This window comes from Plodia interpunctella, chromosome Z (assembly GCF_027563975.2).
Source record: "Plodia interpunctella isolate USDA-ARS_2022_Savannah chromosome Z, ilPloInte3.2, whole genome shotgun sequence".
NCBI lineage: Eukaryota > Metazoa > Arthropoda > Insecta > Lepidoptera > Pyralidae > Plodia > Plodia interpunctella.
In genome coordinates, this window is record NC_071324.2 from 2,335,563 (window position 1) to 2,361,886 (window position 26,324).

General features: G+C 35.6%; 1 protein-coding gene across 1 annotated transcript; it reads right to left on the bottom strand.

Annotated features, from left to right (window-relative positions):
• Positions 1–489: 489 nt before the first annotated feature.
• Spg7 (Paraplegin) lies at positions 490–10,498 on the bottom strand. Its single transcript, XM_053768840.2, has 15 exons — positions 10,220–10,498; positions 9,627–9,776; positions 9,406–9,546; positions 8,918–9,055; positions 8,661–8,754; positions 8,215–8,348; positions 7,791–7,955; positions 7,189–7,340; positions 6,688–6,910; positions 5,853–5,986; positions 5,141–5,277; positions 4,683–4,885; positions 4,066–4,185; positions 2,491–2,676; positions 490–1,849 (listed from the first exon to the last, which is right to left on the bottom strand). Exons 1-15 carry the CDS (start codon positions 10,397–10,399, stop codon positions 1,643–1,645), a joined length of 2,364 nt encoding a protein of 787 aa, XP_053624815.1. The 5' UTR covers positions 10,400–10,498; the 3' UTR covers positions 490–1,642.
• Between the last annotated feature and the right edge of the window lie 15,826 nt (positions 10,499–26,324).

The following is a 26,324-nucleotide window of genomic DNA, read 5'->3' on the forward strand; positions in this document are numbered from 1 at the left end:
TAGGGCTGAGTACATTTATAGTCAATTATTAACTTGCTAAAGCACATACTTTTGTATATAATTTTTAATCAACCAACGACGACTTCGTATTGCAGTAAGTTGCATGCACAAATGATGGTGAGTAAAGATTATATTTGTCTATTTTTCTAAGAGTATACTGAAGGAGACTAAAAACGTGCACGTGTACACGCGTTATCGCATCTTTTCCGTTACGGAACAGACAGTGGACAGTTACTTGGGTGTTTTAAAGTTGTGTAAATTGTTTGAAAACCAATTTTAGGCAATATAACCTAGTTCATAACAGTTTGAAAATGTTACAGATTATATATCTGTAACACTTTAAAAATAGAAATAAAAATCAGTATTCATAACAGCCATTGAGGGGGACCGTTGCAAATAGCGGTGTAAATAAATAAATAATAGCACTAATCTCACAAAACTGACGAAACACCACCAAAGTTTCCTATAAAAATTGAATAAAATAAAAAATAGAACGACATCATCAACTTTATTGCAACGCATCTAATTACAATCTTAAAAAAACGATCTACAACATTTACAAGCGTCTCATGTTCTTATAGAACGCGAAAATTGTATGTACATTTGTCGAAACGCAGAATATCATACATGACAGACACACAATTGCATTTACCAGTCCTGTGTCCACCGAAAATGCTTTTATAACCTCTTTAGGGCGATAGTAACAAAATTGACCTGAAGGCTGCAATATAAAGGACAAATTTCTATGGGAAAACGAAAAGTTAAACAACAAGTTTTATTTTTTCCCCACCAGATGGCGCTATTGGAACGTGAGATCCAAATGACTGTCAGAGCCATGCCTCATTGCTCAGTCGTGCTGCGTTGCGACGACGTAGCACATTATAGCTACGTTGTGCTCCGTTGCCATTGGCTTCGACACTGGCGTGCATTGATGTACCGATCGGTTGTGTCACGTAACTGACAAATCGCTGCGTTACGCGAAAGTACTGACATCTGCTCCATGATATTTTTGAAAATCCTCATTCTAAACTCACAATCTAATAGTATAGATAGGTCGATAGGTCAACAAGCAACAGTATCGATACACAGCAATACTGTAGAAGTGCCGATCTCGGTCATATCGACCGTTACGATACTATTGCTACTATCAAAAATATCAATACTATCGATAGTGCTATTGATACTATACCCGATTTGTTTAGGTATTTAAAAATGCTATATATCCTATATGTCTTTTTATTGAAATATCACCATATAAATCAAAACATATTTTGCACACTGAAAATTATTTTATAAATTACATTATTAACTTTCATGTGCTAATAATGATTTTCAAAGTGTATCTGTGCGTATATGTGTGTGAGTGTATGTAAGTTAGTTTGTTAACTCTTAACGCTTCATCTGCTCGACCAATCTTCTAGAAAATTTACATACGTATAATTTTAAGTTCGGAAAAGGGCATAGGGTACCATTTCGACCCGGAAAAATAACTGTTCCCGTGGGACATACAGGCGGTCGAAGCCACGGGAAAAAGCTAGTATTTTAATAAGAAGACATGTCAAGATTGTCAACTATAAATAACTAAACAAGCGCATTAGAGACGATTGTTAAAGGTCAACTATCGATTCTTGGGCAACACTAATTAAACTCCCGGTTGCGCATCGGGCTTCGCCGATGGAGCTCCGGCTGGAGAGGAATCTTCTACTGACGCGGCATTCTCCATATTCCTCAAGCTGCTCTCGAACTCGACGGGGTCAATGAACTTCTTCCTTGGGAACGGCGGCGGGCCCAATATGGCATGGATCTCTTGATTGTCCAACGTCTCTTTTACTAAAAGTTTCTCTGCTAGCTGCAAATAAAGAGTTTGAATTTTTGAAAGAAAATAATAATATTTTAGACGTTTTAGTTAAATAACGCATACCTACTCGAATAACGTTGGAGGTAGTAGAGAAATAAATGTATAGACCCAGTGATCAAAACTGGTATTTTATTGTTAAAAGAAAATTCACGTAAAAAATACAGCCATTTTGGTATATGCAGACATTTGTTCCCCGCGTAATTAACCGAACGACGTAATTCCAAATCTTTTCATCATTACAAAGTATAAAACAAAGTCGCTTTCCAAACTATACAAAACAAAACTACGCAATGGCTTTTGATGAGAGTTTTTTAATAGATAGTGATTCAAAGTATGAAAAATCTACGTTTCAAGCTAATGATGCTAATCTAAACTGAGTATATCACGGACAGATACGACAGATGCGCCAGAGGACTTCGTTTTATAATATGTAAAGACAAGCGACCCGACCTGGCTTCGCACGGTCCAATACGCTATTAAGTATGTATGTATACACACATACTTAACAGCGTATTGGACCAATAGTGACAACTGCATCAAAATCCGTTATTCCAATCCGTTGTTTAAAGTTCAAGTTTTTGTTTTCTACTACGTGGTATATATCTCAAAAAGGGTACAAACTACCAACTTACAGCCACAAGTAAATGTTCATTCTTCCTCAATATGTCCTCGGTGCGGTAGTAGGCGCTGGCTATAAGCTTCCTCGCTTCCAAGTCGATAATATTCTTCAGTGCCTTACTGAAGGGACTCTTGCCGCGGTCCTTGAGGTCCGGGAACGACAGCAGCCCTACAGCCGGCGACATGCCGTACACTCGGACCTGACGACGAATTTTATGTAATTACCAGCTTTTGCTCGCGACTTCGCCCGCGTGAATTTCATAGTAAAATCTCGGTCATTCTTTAAAAAAAATTATGAATTTACCAATTTTCAGATTTTTATCTTGAAAATTGTATTAAGTCCCATCCAATCTTTCACCCTCCTTTAAAAGGGGTTGAGGGTTAATTTTCAAAAAATCTGAACCAGTATATATAAATTTGTATAATTCTAACTTCAACGGTGTCGAACTTTCATATAAAAGTTTTTAACCACTTTCACCCCCTTTGGGGTGGAATTTCCAAAAATCCTGTCTTAGTGCTCACCTACATTCCCCAAGGAACCTACGTACCAAATTCCAGTTTCCTACGCCCAGTGGTTTCGGCTGTACATTGTCTGTCAGTCAGTCAGTCAGTCAGTCACACAGTAATGCAAGAGTCTTATATTTATTGATTCATTAATTATTAGCGGAAACCCGGCATCGCTCTTTAAAACCAAGTTCCATACTGATCCACGTCCATACTAATGTCACAGGTTAGATTACTAGTTGCTTCGTAAATATTATAAAGAGAAAATATTTGTATTTTAATTAATTAACTCAATAACTACTTGAGCTGTAACTGACCAGCGCCGAATCTTCAAAAGTTCAAGTGTATTTCTTGCGATCCCTTTTTTACACATAATTTTTTTAACGAGTTGGGCATATATTGTTTTGACATAATAATATTTAGACACACTTGCTTTTTGGCTTACCTTTTCAATAAGCATAATTATAGTTTAGGCTAATGTACTTAATCATAATTTTGATTTGCATAAAGCACTTGCATTAGCAGTAGCAGATTAGGGTGCGGTGGGCCACCCCTATGCTTTAGAATATTATGCATAAAAATTGTTATGCTTGCCTAAGGGCAATAAGCATAACAATTTTTATGCATAATATATCTTAATATATTATGCCAAATTAATATTGTGCGTAACTATTATTATGATAAGTAAATGTATGCCATCTTAAATTACGACATAAAATTGTATGCATACAAATAGGGAACCGTATTTTTTCGCGATGTCACAGCTTCGGGGTTGTCTCATGTTCGCGTGTTCTTGGCTCGGATATCTTCGGATGCAGCCGTGAGCTATTTTTATATTTATTAGTAAACTTCTACTAAATGAAACTTAATTAAACTTAACTAAACTTATTTAAAGAGATACAGAAGTAAAATATAAAGCAAATCTCTGGGGCAGAAGATCCGACCGCAGAAATGGCACAAGAAGAAGAATAGAAGTAGAATGAGCGAATAAAAGAAATCCCCCGTTCCGATGAGTCTCAATTTGTCCAACGTTGTCCGAAAGTCAATAAGCTATTAGCGTCACCTGCGCATACTATTAACTTTACCTGCGCATACGCAATTTTGGTGACTTTCTCGAGGTCGTTCTGGGCACCACTGGTGATGGAATTGAACGTGATGGCTTCGGCCGCGCGCCCTCCCAGCGCCATACACATTCGGTCGAACAGCTAAAAAAATTATAACTATTAGAATAATAATAAGGCTTTGTTTCACCACTTACTGAGAAAATATAATATAGTAATGTGGCAGATAAACTGCTAGATAAATGTGCTTGATGTGATTGGCCAGCTAGCAGTAAACACATGCACATCTCACTCCCAACTAATATTATAAATGCAAAAGGTTATGTATGTATGTCTGTTTGTTTGTTACTGTTTAACGAAAAATTTACTGGACGGATTATTATGAAATTTGCTACACGGTTAGAATAAAATATGGAATAACACATAGGGTACTTTTTATCCCGAAATTCCCACGGAAGCGAAGGACCGGGGCGCAGCTAGTGTTATAAATGCGAAAGTTGACGTGAAAAGTGACAACGTGCGATGTTAGTTGCTTTTTAAAAAATGGAGTATATTTTTTTATTACAAAAATTTAAAAATTCCTCTGCGCTATTAAAAAAAAGTTGATAAATTGAAAATATGTATACGCTACATATAATTACCTCTTCCTTAGAGTACAGTTTCTGGTCAGACGTGGTGTATTGCGCAAACCCTAGCGCCTTATTGGTCCGGGGCACAATGGTCACTTTGAGCAACGCCTCAGTGTGTTCTAACATCCAGCCGACCAAAGCGTGACCAGACTCGTGGTATGCCACTATCCTTTTTTCTATAGGAGACATCGCGTGACTGCGCTTTTCTGTGCCTCCTTTAAATAGCGTAAAAAATGGCATTAAATTTGTAAGATTCGACTACGATTTTACAACCAGCCGCCCGGCTGATGTCAACCCTATCTGGGAATGTTACCGTTGCCCATCAGCTGTTAAGGCTTTGTGTCCCTTAGTGGCCTCGTACGACGGAGGATATGGAGTGGTCCTATTCTAGGGCGGAACCACACGCCGGATTATTTTAGAATATGACGTGAAAAAGTGCATGTGATAGTCTAATTCATTAATAGACTTACCCACGACCCTCTCAACAGCGTACTCCAGATCGGCCGCCTTCACAATATTCTGCTTGTGTCTCGCCGCGTGTAACGCTGCTTCGTTGCACACGTTCGCGATGTCCGCCCCGCTGAACCCGGGCGTTAGGTACGCCAACCTGAGAATTTCATCACAACACAATCGTTTTTTTTTTTCACTTCTCGTGCTCAAAATTTGACATTATAATTCACTAGCTGCGCCCCGGGACTTCGCTCCCGTGGGTATTTCGGAATAAAAAGTATAGACTAAGTATAAATTTCATAACAATCCGTCCAGTAGATTTTCATATACATCCTCACAAACTTTCGCATTTGTAATATTAGTCAGGATTAGTATTTAATAAATATTATAATAAATATAGCCCCAAAGTAAGTTCGAGACTTATGTTATGGGATACTACCTTAACGATACTATATTTTATAACAAATATATATATATATATATATATATATATATATAGATAAACATCCAAGACCTGGAGATCAATCAGAAAAAGATCATTTTCCATAACGTCCCGACCGGGAATCGAACTGAACCTCTCGGTTCAGAGGCAAGCACTTTACCACTGCGCCACCGAGTTCGCGAATAATATTATATTACAATATACTCTTCTCTCTATAATATAATAGGATAAGAGAGCTTTCAATATATATATACTATAGATGATTGACAGCTGTTTTAGCTAGACTGTACCTTTTGACATAATAGTGGGGCAGATCCTCAAGGACGATATTCTTGAGGTGACGTTCGAAAATCTCCTCCCTTTCTTGTAGCGTCGGCAAATCAATCAGTATGTGGCGGTCGAAGCGACCGGGGCGAAGTAAGGCCTGCAAATTAAGTTAATATTAGTAGTAAAGTAGTAATATAGAGGGACTGTTAGGGCTCAGCAGACAAAATGAACACAAGACTCAGGCATACAATGTCAAATTCAGATTAAATAAATAAAACAGAAATTATATTTCATATAATTAAAACACAATGCCTCTTTTGTCCATTTCTCTTTCTACTTGTAGAAATTTATATACAAATAAGTAGTACCTTTGTACTTAGTTTCCTATTTGCAAGTTTTATATTTACACTGTTATGTTGAGTACATAAGTAAATAAATAAAATAAATAAATTATATTTGTTCAATACTCCTTGTTTTATGTTAATTATGCCTTTTATTGTCTATTTATTATTGTGCCATTAATTTCCATGTGAAAGCGATTTCTCAAAGTTATATACTTTATTTTCCGCCGCGTGACTTTGTCTACCAGTGCACATCACTATCGTCAAACAGTTCGCTCAACTTTGGCATTTTCGACGTATATAATGTTTTTTTCCTTGCGGTAAAATAAAGCTCACATACAAAATACGCAATGTACATTTATTAGACGTTATCTCAGACAATAAATAAAACTTAGATTACGTTGTTGTTAAATTTTTTTATGTAACTTTTTGATGCATATATAGATTTCATTTTGATGATTTTTTTTATGTTACGAACATTAAAAAAACAAATTACAACGAAATCTAGTTCGGATACCTTATCCAAAACATCAGCTCTGTTAGTCGAAGCCAGAACGACCACCCCCTCGCGACTCTTCATACCGTCCATCTCCACCAGCAGCTGATTGAGGGTCTGTTCGCCCTCGGCCCCGCCGGGCCCAAACGACGCAGGTCCCGTGGCCCGGGCCCGGCCCACCGCGTCCATCTCGTCTATGTAGATGATGCATGGCGCGCGTGACACTGCTTCTTTGAATAGGTCCCTGAAATAATACAATATTCTTATATTATACATATTATAAAAGACAGTCCTCTGCCGCGTCTGTCTTGTTCGCGATAATCTCAAAAACTACTGCACGGGTTTTCATGGTGTTTTCACCAATAGGTAGTGTGATTCCTGAGGTTTAGGTGTATAATGTTTTTAGCCGGCAGTATGGCAGTATTAGGCAGTAAAGGCAATATAGGCACTGTTCCATTTGAAAATGGTCATTGTCGAGGTACATAAATGTTTTATTTCTTTATTTATTACTTTTTTGATTACCTGACTCTGGCCGCACCCAATCCTCCGATCATTTCTATGAATTCCGACCCGTTCATAGACAAGAAAGGTACGTTGGCTTCGGTGGCAACAGCCTTCGCCAGTAGCGTCTTCCCGCACCCTGGCGGGCCCAACAAAAGCGCGCCTTTTGGAACCTGGCGATTAAATGATATATGTATGTGCTTTTGTGTAACGTATACATAGTAATGTATGCATAGGTGTTATTTTGCTATTTACATCTCAACATCCAATCAATATGCAGTGAGACGCAACTAACCAATCACAGTGCGCCGTTATTACGCAACGTCAACCACAACGCAATGTGATTGGTACGCTGCGTCTCACTCTTCGAATCGATTAGATAGTGAGAAGTGAAATCCAAATTATCACTTCAATACGCAATTTATATAAAGTTTGTCAGATAAACGAATGTCACAAAACTATTAACTCTCGAACTTGTACAATATTTCTTTTTATGATGTTACAAATGGAAAATATAGGGTTATAACAAATTGAAGATAATTAAGTAGTGAAAAACTAAATAAAAATGTCCAGTAGCCAAACGATAATCCGATTAAAAATAATTAAATAAAAAAACCACAGACCTTAGCACCCAAGCTCTTATAATGCTCAGGTCTCTTGAGATAGTCCACAAACTCCATGACCTCGACCTTGGCCTCTTTAAGACCGGCCACATCGTCGAACTTGACCCCCTTACCTTGCCCGGTCATAGAGTCTACTAGCGTAAACTTCGCTCGACCGAGTTGACTCTAAAATTATTATTTTAATTTACAATTCAAAGGCAAATACACTAACATTTATATTTTCATTACTTTAATTAAAAACATTAACTTGGCAACGTAAATAAATAAATATATAATATATGGACAATCAGTTATATATTATTGTCGCCAATCAACTGCCAAAGTTTTGTATCGCTTAGTTAGGAGTGGTCGCCAATCGCCAATCTAGCAAAGAATATTGCGATATTCTTTTGAGGTAAACAAGAGTGAAAGAGAAAGAACTCACAATGCCTCCAATGTTGATGTTCATTCGCATGGATTTGCTTGAGTACAAGAAGGACAGAATGATGGCGGCAATGAGCAGTGTACTAATTATCTTGCCCGCCACGCCGCCATTTCTATCGTATATCACGCGGACACCTACAACATACACAGATCAATATATCAAATACATTTTTTGACATTTAGTAGGTAACAGGCATGTGGCCCACCTGATTGTGTGTGGTCACCGCAGCCTACAGACACCTGCAATACTAGTGGTGTCATACGCGCGTTGCCTACTGTGTGGCCTAGGTGTTTGATGCACAATATACATAAAATGACATTGAATCATTAAAATAAAAGGACTCAGTGGTCACTCAGATAAAGACTCAAAACTTGTCACGTCGGAGTGATGGCTGGTGGACGAAAATGCTAATCACGGGTCTAAGGCAGGTTTATAGGACAATATACCTTCTTTTACTCCTAAATTCTGTTCAGTTTCCCTTAATTTCTCTTCGAATCTGTGGATGTCACCCACATTCATGTGATAAACTCGGTGTGTTGCCTGCAATAAAAAACGTGATCAAAGTTTTTAAGTTCCATCATTCATCAAAATCAAATTGTCTGTAGTTTGATGCAGGTTTTTTCTATATAGCATTTTAGCATACTTAGGGACGGACAGTGGGAAGCAACTGAGATCTTTATTAAATTTGATCGATGGCGCTTACTCGTTTTCCCTTGATGACTGCGCCTTCATGAAGTATAATGGTGACCACCTCCATGTCAGGCCTTACTATAAGCTCCTCCACCTCTCCTTTAGCCAGCATTGAGTATACAAACTCGTTCCATGACACGTAGCGAACTAACTAGAAACATGAGAAAAATATGTCAATCCATACAAAAAGTTTGAAGCAAATTCATAACTTGCCTGCATTAAAATTGAAAACTATCAGTATTAGTGACATTGATATCATTTTAAGTTATGCTAGGGCTGATCCAGGATAAGCTTTGCTGCTAATAAATGTCAACAGGTTCATAGCAACTCACGTCAGTATGCCACCAGGCATTGTGTGTACAATTATAATTGTACCACTACCTCGAAGATACACAGGGTGATCAGCTATTGCCGAGTAATCTGTGAGGGGCAAGGGATGGTGAAGAAGTAAACCTGTAGTAGTGTTAGGACCTTACCAATACTGTTGTAAAGTTTACATACTTCGTTCTGTGTGTTGTCCCCTGGTACGAGGAGGGAACTAGCTATCACTAGGATGATAGTGGTCATCATCCAAAATACAGCTTTCATCATCAGTGATGGCATGTTGTTGTCTATGTCATCCTTCTTTTTATTTTTTTTATCCTAAAACGAAAGACAATAACTAAAAATTATTTGTCATACAGGACACAGAAATACAGTCAGATAAGAGTGATTCTTTATACCTTGTCTTTGTCATCTGGTTGATTAAACTTTGGTGGTGTTGTGTGCAAAGTTCTATTTGTAAGGTCAAACACTGAATTCAACCCAGGGAGGTGTGACCTCTTGAGCAAGTCACATGCAGCTTTGTATTCTGCGTTGAAACGGTGCAATTGCTGAAAATAAACATTGCATGTAAAAAGTGAATCGATAAAAGTGTGTAAAGTGATCAAAAATAATCTGGGAAATAAATAAACTATGATTTTGTGATTTGGTTCGTATGAATTGAAAGTACCTACTTTTTTGTGTGAATAGTGTGAAAATTATGAGTGTCATAAAAATTTACAGTGATTTATGTAAATAATATATATATATATATATATATTATATATATATATTATATATATATATATATATATATTAGGACTAATATATATTAGGATATAATATAAAATAATAGTTACTTAGATCAATAGTAGAAAGTATTAAATCTCAACATGCCAAATATATTGTAGTTGTGTTTTAGAAATAACAAATTTCTGAGGTTATAGATAATGAAATATTGGTAAATATGTTGAAAGAGTTGCAAATTGATGATAATAGGAATAAAATTACTCACTGGATTCTTTGATTTGCTTGATATATGGTGTAATACTGAAAAAGATCTGCATAAATTCAGCAAATTCATATGGCAGTGTTTATTTATCTGCTTCTCTTGTACTCCGCATCTTAGAGCAAAATGCAATTTTGACTGTATTTTTGATGCCGATAACGTAGGTAACCGCTTTATTGATAACATTTTCGATTTAGACTATTAATTCCTATAAATAAAATGATTAAAAACAGTCTTTCACATTGATGATATTCGTATTCGTAATGCAAGTATTATTTTCCCGTAGTGATGGGCTTCGATTGTTTGTGACATTGACATTTGCTTTACCTTTTATCATAACTTCAGCATTGGCGTAAATTCTACACAGCAACCCATTTACCCGACTCCCAATAAAGGGGTGTTTTGCACTATGTAATATGCTTTAATACCTTAATCTTTCCTATCGGCTATATGAAATTCCATATTGTAATATATCGTTAAAATCATCTTAAACATTTTAAATGTTTTTAGGTTAGTATAGTATATTGTACTTAAGTGATGTAAAAAAAAACATGATGGCGGGGGCTGTGAGATGTAAAATTTTGAAGAAATAGGTTAATTTACATACTAATAATATGCGCAGTGTACACAACAATAGATTTTAATTATGAGTGTCAAGTTAAGTAACTTGAAAGACCTACCTAACCCATTTTCAAACATAACACGTAGGTACAACACCTATTAGATCCTATATATAGGTATTTATTTATTAGGTACCTATTAAAAACTATCAGCGTAATCAACCAGCATAAACAAGTACTTACTTAGGTACCTACCTAAGTACCATGACCACGACTGTGTGCAGCCGCTGTCGCTGTCCCTATGTACCTATCCTTTGATCTTAATTCACGCATCGGATTTACATGCGAGTTTTTTTATAGATTTAGGTGTACTACAGTACATAAATATAATTTATTATGGTTTTATCTGAGCGAAGCCGGGTAAGGCCGCTAGTAATTAAATATTAAAAACATTGCGTGATACAAAATCTTAATCTAACCCAAAATTAACAAGAAGAATATAATTCGGCGTCTCAATTTGGAATCTCATCTATCATGTAAAAAATATTTAAACTTGACGTGACTTATTCTTTTATCAGTTGCCAGTGTTACATTAATAAATACTGGAATTGTCAGGAATTGTTTGCAGTTTTGTGAGATTGACGAATATGAGTCAACGTGTTTAGGATGATAATAGGTATTGTGTGTCTCTAAGAAATTTTTGTAAGTGCCTATTTTTTCTTACTAAATACTTTAAAAGGATACATATTATGTACCGTTGTATTTAGCTAAATAAATAAATAAATAATACTGGATACGGGTATTGGGTAAGGGTAAACCTAGGTACCCAAGGCGAGTTAGTATCGCTACCTAACCATAATAATTTGCATAAGTAAGTATACTTATGCAAATCCAGGCAGCTCCTTATTGCAATATAAGTTCAGTCGATCGTTCAGCTATAATTTCAAACTTTGTCTTACAAATGGATGAATGAACTTTTTATTTTGCACCGTATACAAGTAGGTATATACAGAAAATAATATCTTCCAAACAGACACTCGATGTTTGGAATCGTTTTATAAATTGTTTTTACGCGATTATAGTTACAGTAACAAACATTCAGGCGTAATGTTCACGCCCGAGTAGCATTACGTTTCGTCGCTTAATTAAATTAACTAGCTGATGCCCGTGACTTCTTTCGCGTTGATTCTATGACCCCAGTGAATTATATAAACGAAATTGAGGACATTTGTAACTTAGTTATGCCAAACCAGTTGAACGGATTTTATCAAAGATTAGTATATATGATCAGCCAGTCGGAAACGAAAATTAGGCCTATACTGTTAGCGCCTTCACTACGTGGAAGTAGGTAGGTATTTCCAGCTTATGTAGTTAGGTACGTATGTTGTGTATCACAAAATCATAATCGTAAACTATGAAATAAGTAAAATTACTTATTACGCTGAACACATTTTGCCTTTATAGTGTAGCTGATCTGATCAAATTTCCACATCAATAATGATGAAAAAGATCTTCGATTTTTATATCTCGACAATAAAATGCTCATCAGACTGAATAACTTTTGCTAAGACGAGATTTCTATATATTATTGTGTAGCTGTCTCTTTGTGCTCCACGTCGGATATTTCCATATCTTCAATTTTTATACTTCAAGTAGCTTTTGTCCACGGCTTTGCCCGTGTTTATTACGTGCGTCCGCTCGTTGCCTATTTTTGTCAATGTCTCGGGTTTCGTGATCACGATGAAACCCAGATTTTAAGTTAGACCATAAAAATAAATATATAAGTCCAAATCACACAGATTGAGTTAGCCCCAAAGTAAGTTCGAGACTTGTGTTATTTGATACTAACTCAACGATATTATAATTTATAACATAAGTACTTAAAGAGATGTTTATCTCTTCCAAGACCCGGGCCAATCAGAAAAATGTAATTTTCCATCATGACCCGACCGGGGATTGAACCCGGGACCTCACGGTTTAGAGGCAAGCACATTACCACTGCGCCACCGAGGTCGTCAAACCATATGCTATACATCTGTGAAAATCGCATAAAATTCCATTCAGCAGTTTTTGTGTGATGGGCGATCAAACGTAAAGATAGGCAAAACTTAAAAAAAAATGTTTTGGCTTCTATTTTTCACATAATGGGTACTTTCGAAAAAATCTTGAAAATTTTATTTATAACTTACTACAAAGAGTACGTTTAACAATTTTCAGCTTTTTATCTCGAAAATTGTATTAAGTCCCAATACAATTAATAATACAATCTTTAACCCCCCCTTTTAATGGGGTCGAGGGTTAATTTTCAGAAAAATCTGAAACACGTATTCATTAATTTGTTGTAAACAACTAAAATCCTCATTTTCAAGTCACCAACTTCAACGGCGTAGAACTTTCACATAAACGATTTTCACCCCCTTCGGGGTAGAATTTCCAAAAATCCTCTCTTAGTGCTCACCTACACTCCCCAGGGAACCTACACACCAAATTTCAGCTTCCTACGCCCAGTAATTTCGGCTGTACGTTGTCTGTCAGTCAGTAGTAGTTTCGGCTGTACGTTGTCTGTCAGTCAGTCAGTCACTCAGTAACGCAAGCGTTATCTATACTAGGTATTATTATATGGAGGTACCTAAGCGTTTGTGAGTTTGTATGTTTGAGGCGGGTAATCTCCGAAACTACCGAACCGATTTCAAAAATTCTTTCACCATTAGAAAGGTACATTGTCCAAGATTGCTATAAGCTATATTCTATTTCAAAATTCCCAATGGAGCGAAGTCCTGTGCAACATCTAGTATAATAATATGTAGATACAGTCCGAACAACTTTTGCTAAGGTTAATTTCTATATCCTTAATGTTTGGATACTCCGTTAGGGTACCTAAGGCATAAGCTGTTCCAGTTAAAAAATAATATAATTATTTATATGTTGCAATGGCGACATAGCTATACAATTAAAACAGTTTCATTCAAATCTATCCCATAGTACCGGGGATTGGAGTGTACAAATAGACAAACACAAATAATAAAAAAAAATCTATTACTGTTACTTAATCGCTCAATATTATTGTTTTGGAAATGTAGCACTTAAATGTACAGTCAACCGCTCGTAAAGTTATCCTGCAAGGATCCCTATGTGGCGGTAATAGCGACGAATTTGCAGTTAATTTGTATATGTTGATTGATGATATTGGTGGATTTATTGTGAGAGGAAAATGTATCAATGTATCAGAATAAAATGCAGTAGAGTTCCCAGTAGTGATGTCGCTCGATAGTCAATCATCGATAGTTAGAGGGAAAAATAATAGTTTCGATACCATCGATTGATATTGTGTAGAATATAGTACCTATTTAGTATTGCGCCATATCCGATAGAATCTATACTATCGATAGCCGGATGATTTCGTGCAATACTATTAATAAAGAACAATACTATGGACGGACATTATTCATACTATCGAACCGTAATGACGATTAGACTATCGACACTATCGATTGTTCAAAACTATCGATACTATCGATATTGTTCATAGTATATTTAATATTTCAAATCGATAGTATTTTAATTAATAAATGGTATTTGTTTAGAACGACATAAAATTAGTCTTCTACCAAGACGCACAATAATTAAAAAGTTAACAATATTGTCTTTGTTCTGTGCATACTAAAGTTGCCGCCATCTGCCATCCTTTTTTGCCATCCTCAGTCGGAACACGTTTGTGATATGGTGAGTAACATAAATATACATAATATAGTTGATTGATGTCGAATCAATTTTATTTATGCACCCCGACGCAAAAAGAGGGATGATATAAGTGTGTCTGTCTGTCTGTGTATGTGGCACCGTAGCTATCAACAGGTGAACCGATTCTATTCAGATGCACAGAACACTGTTCAGATGAACAGAATCAAGGAGTGATGTTGATGTTGAGGTTTTTTTATTTGATAGCGAATTTTTATGCCGTGCGTCTTAGATATGTTTGATTAAAATCGGTTCAGCGGCTCAAAAGTTGTAGCGAAATGAATATAGTCGGAGTTTTTTAAAATTTGTATAACATATAAAGTTGTTTCTTAGGAGCAGTATACCAGCCCCTAACCTTTTTTTTTTTGTTTACCCAGGGGAATGCTTGTTACGCACTGAGTGTGGGACTCCTGGGCCGCTAGTCGGCCCAGCCTACCTACTAAACCCCTGGGACGTTTTCACGCTGCCGTTATGGGGGACGTCACGGGGTCGATAGGCATTTCACCGCGACGCCCCCCCGGCCGGCCTTTCGGCTCCGACCTGGGCGGGCAGCAAGCACAAGTGCTAACCACCCGCCCCTTACGCCACGTGAGCGTGGCGCGGACCGTCAAGCCCACTCCGCACACCAGTCAGAAAGCTGACGGGGGGAGCGGGCATCACCGGCGTGTGTTGTGATAGCTGGTCCTGAAGGGACCAGCGGTCACAACACACGCCGGTCAAAACCGAAACCGCCGAACAACACACACAGGACACACACAACAAAATCCTGGGTGCCACAGGGCACCCAAGTCTGCCTCTGTACGGGTGCAAGAGGTGATAGGCAGGTGACACCCACACATTGCGCCCGATACAGAGGCAGCCACCCTTCGGCCGCAGAGGACAGAGGGATCGTCGAGAGATATACCGACGCTCTCCTTCCTCTGCGGCCCCACCGCACCGTGATTAGCACCACGGCCGCGCTGTGGTCGCGGAGGACAAACCCCCGCGACCCCACCTCTGGTCCCCTCTGGTTTCCACATCCAAAGGCTGGTGGCGGGTCACCAGCCAATGGCAGTACTACCGAGGGGACCGTCCACCAAGCCCAGAGCACCCACCAAAGTCTCTGGGCCTTGGGTTCCTCTTGGTTCACCGGGGTGGCTGGTTGTGTCAGACCAGCCCCCCCGGTTACTAAGCCCCACCATCGCGACAAGATGGGAACCCGTCGGGGGGACCAGCCCCTAACCTATACCAACAGTCCAATTGGAAATAAATCAGAAAACTAAACGTGTGTCACACATTACCTATTTGTTATCGATACAATGGCATTTATCGAATAAAGTTCCACAACGTTAGTTCACAGCTTTTTTAATGCTTTTATCCTTTTACGCAGCTTTTACGTGATATGCGCTTTGTAACGAGCTTTTTGGGATTGAATTCCTACAGGTAGGATTACTTTTAATACTAGCTGTTGCCCGCGGTCGTCCATACTATTTGCTCTTAAAGTAAACGTAGGAAAGAGGACCTTGACGCTTAACGGCTAAGGAAGAAACCAGAAAAATATAAAACAAATGAAAATCTCTGGACTCAATGAACACCTACCCTGTTATTCATAAATAAATAAAAAATTAAAGTATAAGTACTTATAGTTTTAAAAGTGCGATTGTTATATTTTAAAGTATCCTAGGCTCATTTACCCCGGTATTTTTGATGTCCTTTTGATACTTTTAAAGATTACCTAGTACGTAGGTATGTATACCTAATCATCGACAATAAAAAAATATGCCATCCCAGCGATATGCTTGATTTTTGTATAAGTTTTTTATAATAACGTAATCTTTGACACAAGCTTTTATTGTTGTCAGAGAGATTATTACATTCAATATGCCTTGCAGTAAACCGTTGAGGAGTTCCCTCGTTAGGAATGTCCTCTCGGGTGTATCATCAGCTTATTTATCACAATATTTATTGTCATCCAAACTAAACGTGTCTACAAAATTCCAGCTCAATCGGTGAAGATTTTCTGTTCAAAACTGAGTTATAAGATTTCACCCGAACATACATAGATACTTAACAATTTAATTAAAATGTTAAATTCGATTCAAATCTGCCCAGTAGTTTTTAGTGTTGAAAGCGTAATAGACAGAATTTGGCGTTTAGTACGGGGTCCGTCGATATTCGATTTCACGTTAATTAATTACTTTTTCTGATTGGCCGGGGCTTGGATGTTGTTTATCTATATATATTTGTCATAAAATATAGTATCGTTGAGTTAGTATCCCATAACACAAGTCACGAACTTACTTTGGGGCTAGCTCAATCTGTGTGTTTTGTCCTGATATATTTATAATATATTTAAATATTGCATACGGACAATCAGTATGTTCTAGACTCATGTTATGCTATACTAACTCAGCGATACTATATATTATTATAACATAGGTAATACATATATAGGACATAGGTATACTATTCTATTGTTTCAAGTTTGTTTATCAAACTCAGTATGGAACAGTTTAGTTCATACGAGTTAGTACGGACGGGAAAGTTGGATGGACGGTAAACGATGTCTAATAATAGGATATTTAACTAGGTAAATAATAGGTTTAATGCTTAAAAGTATATCAATAATCACACACGATAAATTAAATGTCACTTTAATACATCACTTTTATTATTTTATTTATTTGATTTGATTTTATTTTGTTTCGATCAAAATCTGTTAGAAATAATTTTTGACTCGAAAAAATAAACAATTCTCTTTGACAAATATGAAAAAAAAACTTGAAAAGTTGTGACGTCACTAATTTTAAATTTTATTTTTTGTCTGAGGTTTTACGACTGGTCGCCATCTCGACGTTAACCCTCTTTGGGAATATCTGCGTTTCAGTACAGGTGCACTTTGTCATACAGAACACTATACGGCGGTAAGGGCTAGTTTGCTATGATTCTGTGTAGAAGCTAGCGCTGTTGACTGTACGAAAGAGACGGGATGTCGTAGATATAACGAAACCACACCTTAAATTCATTATTGAATTTTAATCACGTTGATAGTTCCCATAGAGTACAGTCAACAGCACATCAACCTACCCAAATACCATTGCAAACTCGTCGCTATTACCGCGCCATGCAGGTAACTGATTGTGTGCTGTTCGTTGTGCCACTATTGGATAGCGTATCACTTGAGATTCGAGGGATTCATGAATTTTGATAATGACACTGTTCTAGTTACTTTTAGACAATGATTTGTAAGTCTTTATGACGGTTATACACTCATCATCATATCGAGTTACTAACACTGTTGTCAGATATTATTCAAGTCGCCTAAAGGCACCTGACATGACTTTTACGACTACTCACCGCCATCAAGTGGCAGGTAGTCGCATACACATGAGTAAACTAAACTGTCCACCAATGCAGGTTTCCTCACGATGAAGTAAGTGGTGGTCTATGAAAACTTCTATATATGAGTCAGACTGGTATACAAACTCATATGGCACGAGTAGGATACGAACTTAAGATCTTTCGATACACAAGCTAAGCAAACACTATACGGACCAGTTCGCCGAACTTGGTATTTCGACATATATGTATAGCTGGGTTTTAATTTCACTCATATAGGTAGAAATACTATAAAATTTTCATGCATTCATGTCGGCTATTGTCCGAGTTCGGGTTTAGTTTGAAGCTAACAGTGTTACTTATCTACTTACTGATTCCATACGTTCATGTCATTTAATGAACATATCTATTTTAGCTAGTTTAACTTTTAATTTATTTAATAATAGAGGTCTCCCCCGGCTTCGCTCGGGTGGAACCATAACAGAAAATTTGCCTATTTCACTCTAGAAAGTAGGACCGACCGTACGACCCAGTAGTTTTTGAGTTTATCCATTACAAACAAGGAAACAAAAATACAAATCTACTCTTCTTATAATATTTGTATTGATGTATATAATTCTTAAGTAGTTTGGTATTTTTAATTCGTCTTTTAAATATACATATAGTAAGTAAAGAAGAAGAGAGCCCTTATGACAGATTCAAATTCTGAAGTTTCGGCTGTGATTTTACAACCGGCCGCGTGCCTGCCGTCAACCCTCATCGTATACCTTAGTCGTTTTGTACGATAACCACGGATGACCAATAACAACTATTTTAATTTGTAAACCAACCAAATATTTACAATATGTATAAATTGATTAAGTAGTTCCCAGTATAACATAAACAAAGAATCACTTCTTTCACCCTCACGAGGCAACAAAGCCAAATATTCGCAAACACAGAAAGCGTCGTTTATTTGCATAGCGATGAAATTTTAAATTTATTTTTCAAATTTTCTCGAAAGTTTCAACATAATTATAGCAAATTACTTCCAGTCATTAATAATAAAAAATATATATATACATATACACAAATAAATCTTTTACACTGATGTCAGATCTTATTAAAGCCACCTAAAGGCATCTGACATGACTTTTACGACTACCTACCGCGTCTAGTTGCAAGTAATCTCATACACACCTAATGAAATTAAACGGTCAACTAGCGTGCTCGTTTCCCGTGCACGGACGGGACCCAAGTGGTGGCCTATGAAAATGACAGGTAGGTAGGTCTAATTGATACGATCGATTATATTAACTAATGTGGCACAGTAGGATTCGAACCTGGGGACCTTTCTTATCATTATTACCATTTCATTATCATGCGTATCTCCATATATCCTACATACGTCTTGAGGCGTGCCGAAAAAACAGCGCTATCGTAAAAATAATAAGCTTGACGTATATCGTATTACCTTATTACCATGTTTTGTGTTGAATATTTCACAATCATCAATACACTACTCTCTATATGTAAAATTAAAAAACAAAAAATCCGTTAGTTAGTCAGTTAATCCTTTACTCGCTCCGTACGACATGCACAAAGATGGCGTACGATTTAAGGGCGGGAATACACGCCCCTCGTAGTTTCACAATATTGATGGAAAGTAGGCCACTGCAGGATTGAGTTCACAGCCTGGAAATAGGTCGGAGCAACCAGGTATATGCAACAAAACGATAGACATGCTTACATCAAGTTACAAGCGAAAAGCCTCAATAAAATTTTCGTATATTATCCAAAAACGCAATATATTTTTGCAAAAGTGTTATAATTCTAACGTCTCTCTCAAATCTACGCATCCAGTTACATTTGGGGCTGCGAAGCCCGGGGTCGCATAAAAATTAAAACATAAAATCTTGAATTATTGCTGCCTATTAGCTGACAAGACTATGTATCCCTTAGTCACCTCGTACGAGTATTAGTGTTTAATAGTTACGAGTATGGAAACATATATGAGGTAGGAAATTCTAGCGAAAGAAGCCGCGGACAAAAACTATTATTTGATTATAGAAGCTTCATCAATCCAACAGTCAGTTTTATCAGTTTATTAAGACTGATCGAATTTTAACGAAATACTTAGGAATGTATTTCAACAAATTAGAAATTATTGTACTTGTATGATTATTTATGAATAATTTATTATCGAGTTTGAAATTGACTGAGAGAAGAATTATGTCAAATTTTTATTAAATCTCATCATCTACCGGCAATAGTCATAGTACATATCGAAATAAACAGTTAGCTAGTGTGAAAGTTTTTTGTTGTTTTCTTCGATGTTGTTTTCTTTCACCGGAAGCAAGTAATTTTCAACCACTAAACCACCATCTCTTCGAAGACTTTCTAAAATATAGACATGAAATTCCTGGTCAATCATCGATTATTTGTCGCTTCAAATTATTTTATAATAATATAACAATATTCGCTTGTAACTTGTAAATTTACTAACTTACCAAGCTGAATTCAATTTGATGATTCCTAGAACTCGAGCCGCATGATACGCCCGGTCCAATGGCAGATGCCCTACATTCAGCGGACCAATCGCAGCGATGTTCTCATAGAACGAGATGAACTGTCTCCATGTGATTGGTGCGTTCGTATGTGTTGTTTTTGCACTCAGATTCTCAGTTGGGATTTATCTTTTAAATTTTATAGCGCAGCGGACATGTAAATCGATGAAGCCCAACTAGGTCACTGAAATCCAGGAAGGGTTAAAATACAATTTTACTATTATAGATTTTGCTGAGAACCTAAGTTATTAAAAAGTTGAACCAACTTGTCCACCATTTGTCATCTTTTTTATTTATTACTTTAAGGAGACAGATACAGTATCACGTCCCTATCAATTACGGAGTAGACACAGACAAAGTTGCGAATCACGAATGTGAAGGTTTTCATTTCAGAAAATACTTTTAATTAGCACGTTTCTCAAAAATTCAAAGAAAAAATTTATGTTTAAATATATTTTTTTTTATACTTTTTTTAGCATCATCTAAAAATGATACCTCCATGTTATTATATATGTAAAACGTTATCTTATTTTCGTATATAAATAAATATTTAAATATATTTTTTTCATATTAGATATTAACCACGTAAATACAGTATAGCTTCACACAAAATTTTAAGAAATATGATCAATTGGATCTTTCGCTAGCGGCGTTATAAATCAATCTTCATAAGTAATCTGTAAAAATAAATCATTGCTAGAACGAATATATAGTTGCCTGTAAGTGACTGGGTTTTAAGACCGAAAACTATTATAATATAATCATTATTGAAAAAATTTAGAACAAAAAGGACCCATCAACCATTTAAGGGCACACCAACGAAGACTTAAACGAATGGAGAAGTCACGTCACTCAAGTCAGTAAAGTTTTTTCACTGAATTGTAAAGTATATAATTTGAGATTAATTTCTATATCTAGCGGTTTTGCAACAATATTTAGGTAGGCTGTGAAAACTGATGTGTATCAATCTAACCTAATCTAACTGTTCTGCAGGCTACATCAGAATTTGGACAGCCTAGTCTCCCTCATTAAAATAAATGTTCTGACTGTAATAAGTCGTATTCAAGCCCCGACACAAAAAGAGGGGTGTTATAAGTTTAACGTGTCTGTCTGTGTATCCGTGTATCTGTCTGTGGCATCGTAGCTCCCAAACAGATGAACCGATTTTCGTTTATTTTTCTTTTTGTTTAGCCATGTTTCATGAAAATCGTCGTTCAGCCGTTAAAAAGTTGTAGCGAAATGATTATTAAAAGTCGGTTTCTTTTTTATTTGTCTAACAAATTAACTTGTTTTGAGAATCATCTAAAAATGGCACCATTATATTCGATGTTATACTACGTAGGTATTATTTAAGCTAAATGTTAATTTATTTTCATATGTAATTGAAGTTTACCTCATACATAAGTTGTACCAGCTAATCCACTTCTTCGAGGATAGCCTGAACATCTTTCTAAGTATAATGTATAAGTACAAGATATAAACCAGAAATTTAGTTCACTGGATTTTTCAAAAATTGCGTTACAATAATCTTCGTAATCTGCATCCAACCCAACAACATCCACCCAAATATTTAATCTAACTGTTCCGGAGGGTGCCGCCTATATCACAAATTGGATAGTCTTCCTCATTGAAGTGAATGCGGTAGGAAACTGCAATAGGAATTATTTTTTCACGTGTGAAAACTATATTTCAGAGATTCATACGTAAATTTATAATATAAAATGTTCTGTCTTTTTGATACAATGTATAAAATTATTAAGCTTTTAAATATAAATGTGTAACGAATTCAGAAAGACAAATAATCTAACGTAAATCTGAGATGCATCTGTTGATGCGTCTTTTTGAAAAGATAATTTAATTAGAGAAAAGCCTCCGGCGTCAGAAAGCTGTTGCAAATCCAAGCGGGTTATGGGTTCATTTATTTCTTTGAGGTTGGCCTACCAGTTAGAACGACGGATTGACTTGATTTTTTTAATGTTATTACTTATTCATAAGATCAGTAAGTTAAGAAATATATGCTTGATAGATCCTATTTAGATTTGTCGTAGGAAGGGCAGACAAAAATATTTAAAACGAAAAATTTTGAGGGCAGCCGACGGGCGCCACACGCCGCCGCGCGACTTTGCCGGCATATAGTTAATCAACCAGTTGTAGATTTGTCAAACGTTTTTGTAACTTATTTGTATTGAGTTTGGGACTGTTTTACCGCCAATTATATTTATTTTAATTTATAAATCTAATAATTAGTTACTTTCAAAAGCTTTCACGTATTTTTAAAGTTATTTTTAATCTTATATGAAATAGAAGGAAATGTCGTCTCTCGGTGACATTAAATGTGAAGGAACTGTATCAGCATAATCTGAAAATTATTAACATTTTAGGTAAATGGCATGGATTTAGTAAGTATTTCACTAATTCCATGGTAAATAGTAATGGTAAAATATATGTGTTCTTTGTTCAAAAATGGCAAGAGGCGGAGCCTAAAAGCATATGCGCGCGCAGTGTAGTGATGTGCCCACGAAAATTATGTTATCGATAAAGGAAAACTTCCGGGATATGCATCTACTGACAAAAAGTTTTGTGCAGATTACTTCGTAAAATTTACTATCAGTTAAAGCTAGCTTGTCAATTATTGCGTTGTAGTTAATTTTACCATAGTTTTCTTTCAAATACTTAATCGATCAGTTTTATAGTTTTTTTTCTGTAGTACTTATTTGACAGTTCGTTATTATTTTTTTTTTATATTGGAAATATACAAAGCTTGCTTTAGTTAAGAAATAATGTTGACCTAGTTAAGAGATTAAAACGTTTATCGATAGGTTGCAATGCGGACGTAACTAGTCCACCCCTATTTAATTGCGATTCTGCGGCACGGGACCTCACTTCTTGGCGGCGATTCACGAAGAGCGCTTTCGATTTTAGTCTAGAAAAAAGTTTGAACCGCGAGTTTTGAGTGTTTTTCTACAAAATGGTGCGTTTTACTGAATGTTTGTTTGAACACCTGTGCTATGTGCTCTTCGACTGAGCTACTCTTGTGTTTTCCTGTCTTTCCTTGATGTGTTTTGATTTTACAAAGTTGCTGTGTGTCCTTGCATGTTCATATTTATGCTTCAGCTAAACTTTTTGCGCGCGTAATCTTTTAAAACTATTCGGGAGACTTTCTGAGCGCACAACTAGCGCAATTCGATTTTCAAAAGACTGCAGTTTGTTTAAAATTACTGTCCTGGCACCTGGCACAATTTTGGCTTGCCTATAATTGTAAAAAAAAATATTAATTAACTTGTAAAGAGTAAACTTTCGCCGTGAACATATTTAAATCGAGGAAACTGGGTGATTCGGGATACTTCTTCTTCTGTCTTGTGGTTTATTTTTGTTTAATTTTATCTTTACTACCTTTTTCCTGTGTGATATCCTTGTAAAACCCTGTAACTTCCATGTTTAAATAATGTAGTTGCCACAGTAAAATTCTAATCTATAATAATCAATCGCGATTTTTTTTAGTGTCACTTTAATAAATCAATTTTATTACCACTTCTTTTCGCACAAAAATAATTATATTTCGAACACGGAGTCCAAAAACTCCAGAAAAAGTAACCATTGATTATTGACATTTGGAAAAATCTAATTTGACTTGTTGGTAACTATGTTATTGTCTGAGACAATGTTGGCTGTGAACCCTAACAAAGCATGCAAAATGCGATGTTCCACAATTACATTATATTCTAGTGCATTGTTACTTTTGTTATTGTAATTTTGTCCGCGGCCTCTTACAAAAGCTTATTTCTTGTATTTTATTATTTACAAGACTGTTAAATGTGTGTAATACAAAACACTCCGTTATTTCTTTCTTATCTAACAATTTTGACAGTACTTATTGAATTTTGTTGAAAACAAATAGAATACCTACCTATTAGTTCAAACCAAAGTACAAAGTGAGTCAACCACGAAATTTATTTCCTAAAAAATGTCTATTTTAATTAATTATGCTCTAAAATGAGAAAAAGAAATAAACGGAGTTTATTGTGTTTCAATTTTAGATAAACGTATATAATAAGTATTATAAAAATGATCGCGACGAATTGAGAAGTTCCTCCCTTTTTGGAGCCGGTTAAAAACATCGTTTCAAGACACGCCGTCATTATTTTTGCGACTACCAGTTGGAAAGGAAAAATATTTTTGTACTTAAAAATCCTTTTTATAGAAAAAAATAGCGCAATAATAAAAAATAATAATTGTGTTCCAAAAATAAAAATTTTTAAAAATTCAATCCGGTTTTAATTTGAAACCCGATAATTCTAATGGATGGATTTATTTTAAAAAACTCTAAACCGAAATGAAATAGTAAATCCTTTTTTGAGGGGTAATTTGTTATACGTTTTAAACTAGTGTACCAATTTTTTTTTTGGATATTGGTTTTTAAATAAACGTTGCAATTTTGTTATTCTGCGGATTAAAAAATTCAAAATTCCATATTCAAATTATGATGATATACATCACTTTACATAACACTAAATCAGGGCAATTGAATACTACAACAAATGTGTCATTAAAAAAACGCATTATGTGCATAGGTAACTTTAGAAATTATCGGGAAATTAATATATATATAACATAAAAAATGTGCTACGACCTGACCTCAATTTTGATATACAGGCCGTTACATAAGGTACTATGCTTTTTACATAGGAAAAAAGTTTAGAAATCTAATTATTCTATAAGTAAAAAAAATACAATTACAAACAAATAAATAAGTACAACTTATTTGTGTTAACTTCACAGAAATAAGCTATTATTTGCATTGTTTTTAGTTTCCTCAAAAAAAAATCTTTAAATCGGCGTAAAAAACTTTAAAATTAAAAAAAAAATGCCTCAAACGTAGATCTTCCAATCGGTATATCGTATTAAAAAAAATTAATATGTACTTATTTACATAAAGCAATGATTTAATGAACAAAAACTATAATAAAAACACTATATTATATATAAAAACTATATTATAGCAAAATAGCTGTCACTGTGGAGTGACAGCTATTTTGCTATAATATAAATCCGAACACATCGTTTATTTATCACAAAAATCAATTCGTAATAAATAACATCGTACTGAAAAATATCGAGCTTTGCGTGCGGACTCAAGTATAGAAAAATCGCTCAAGTATAAAAAAATCTATATCCTTATATGGATTATGCAAACTTGCAACATTAGAAAGCTTAAATAGGGGTTGCAAGTATTTATGGAACTTCGTAATTTTTTATTTGAGATATTTACATGAAATTTAACACAAATATGTGGTTAATGAAGAAAATCCAGTACCTAGTTGAAATTTGGAAATTGGGGATTTGAATAAGTGGAGCATTTTACATTTGTTTTGTCAACCTATAATAGTATTTTGGAAATACATTAATAACACTTCCTTACGTTTGAAGACAAGATATATTTAAAATCGTTTATTCTTTCATAATACCAACATACAACTGGATGATGTGATCCAGAAGACGTTGACACAAAAAATATGTTTTTGTATGTATGTAAGTAAGGAGGAGGCGGATGCGATATACTTAAACCTGAGTCTGCGAAACTTCATAGCGCGGGTTAAATCGGTACAGTGACATCTTGCGGCAAGTAATGTAATTTCATTTCAACTTCGTTTTTACCCCGTCAGTTTCATTATGGTTTTGGTAGAAGTCGTGATTTGAATAATAAAAATTATCAAAATTTTGAATCGCTCCTTTTTTTAAATAAAGTCCTATTAGTAACGACACTTTGACACGGCAGTCAAATGCTTCAGAAGCCACTGATTCGATATATGATAAGGCATTTAGGAACTTACATCCATGCCAACATAAATTAATACTGAATATTGGAAACAATAATAACACTTACGTTGGGAAATCGTGTAACTTATAGAAGGTTAACGACGAGCATAAAATTATAATTCTCATTTACAA

Bases quoted from the DNA above. Each gene is read 5' to 3' on its own strand.
- Spg7 (XM_053768840.2), bottom strand. From the start codon at position 10,399: ATGTTATCAATAAAGCGGTTACCTACGTTATCGGCATCAAAAATACAG. The intron at 9,777-10,219 runs GTGAGTAATTTT...GTTTATTTTCAG, and splicing joins CAAGCAAATCAAAGAATCCA to CAATTGCACCGTTTCAACGC. The intron at 9,056-9,405 runs GTATGTAAACTT...TCATGTTTCTAG, and splicing joins GGGACAACACACAGAACGAA to TTAGTTCGCTACGTGTCATG.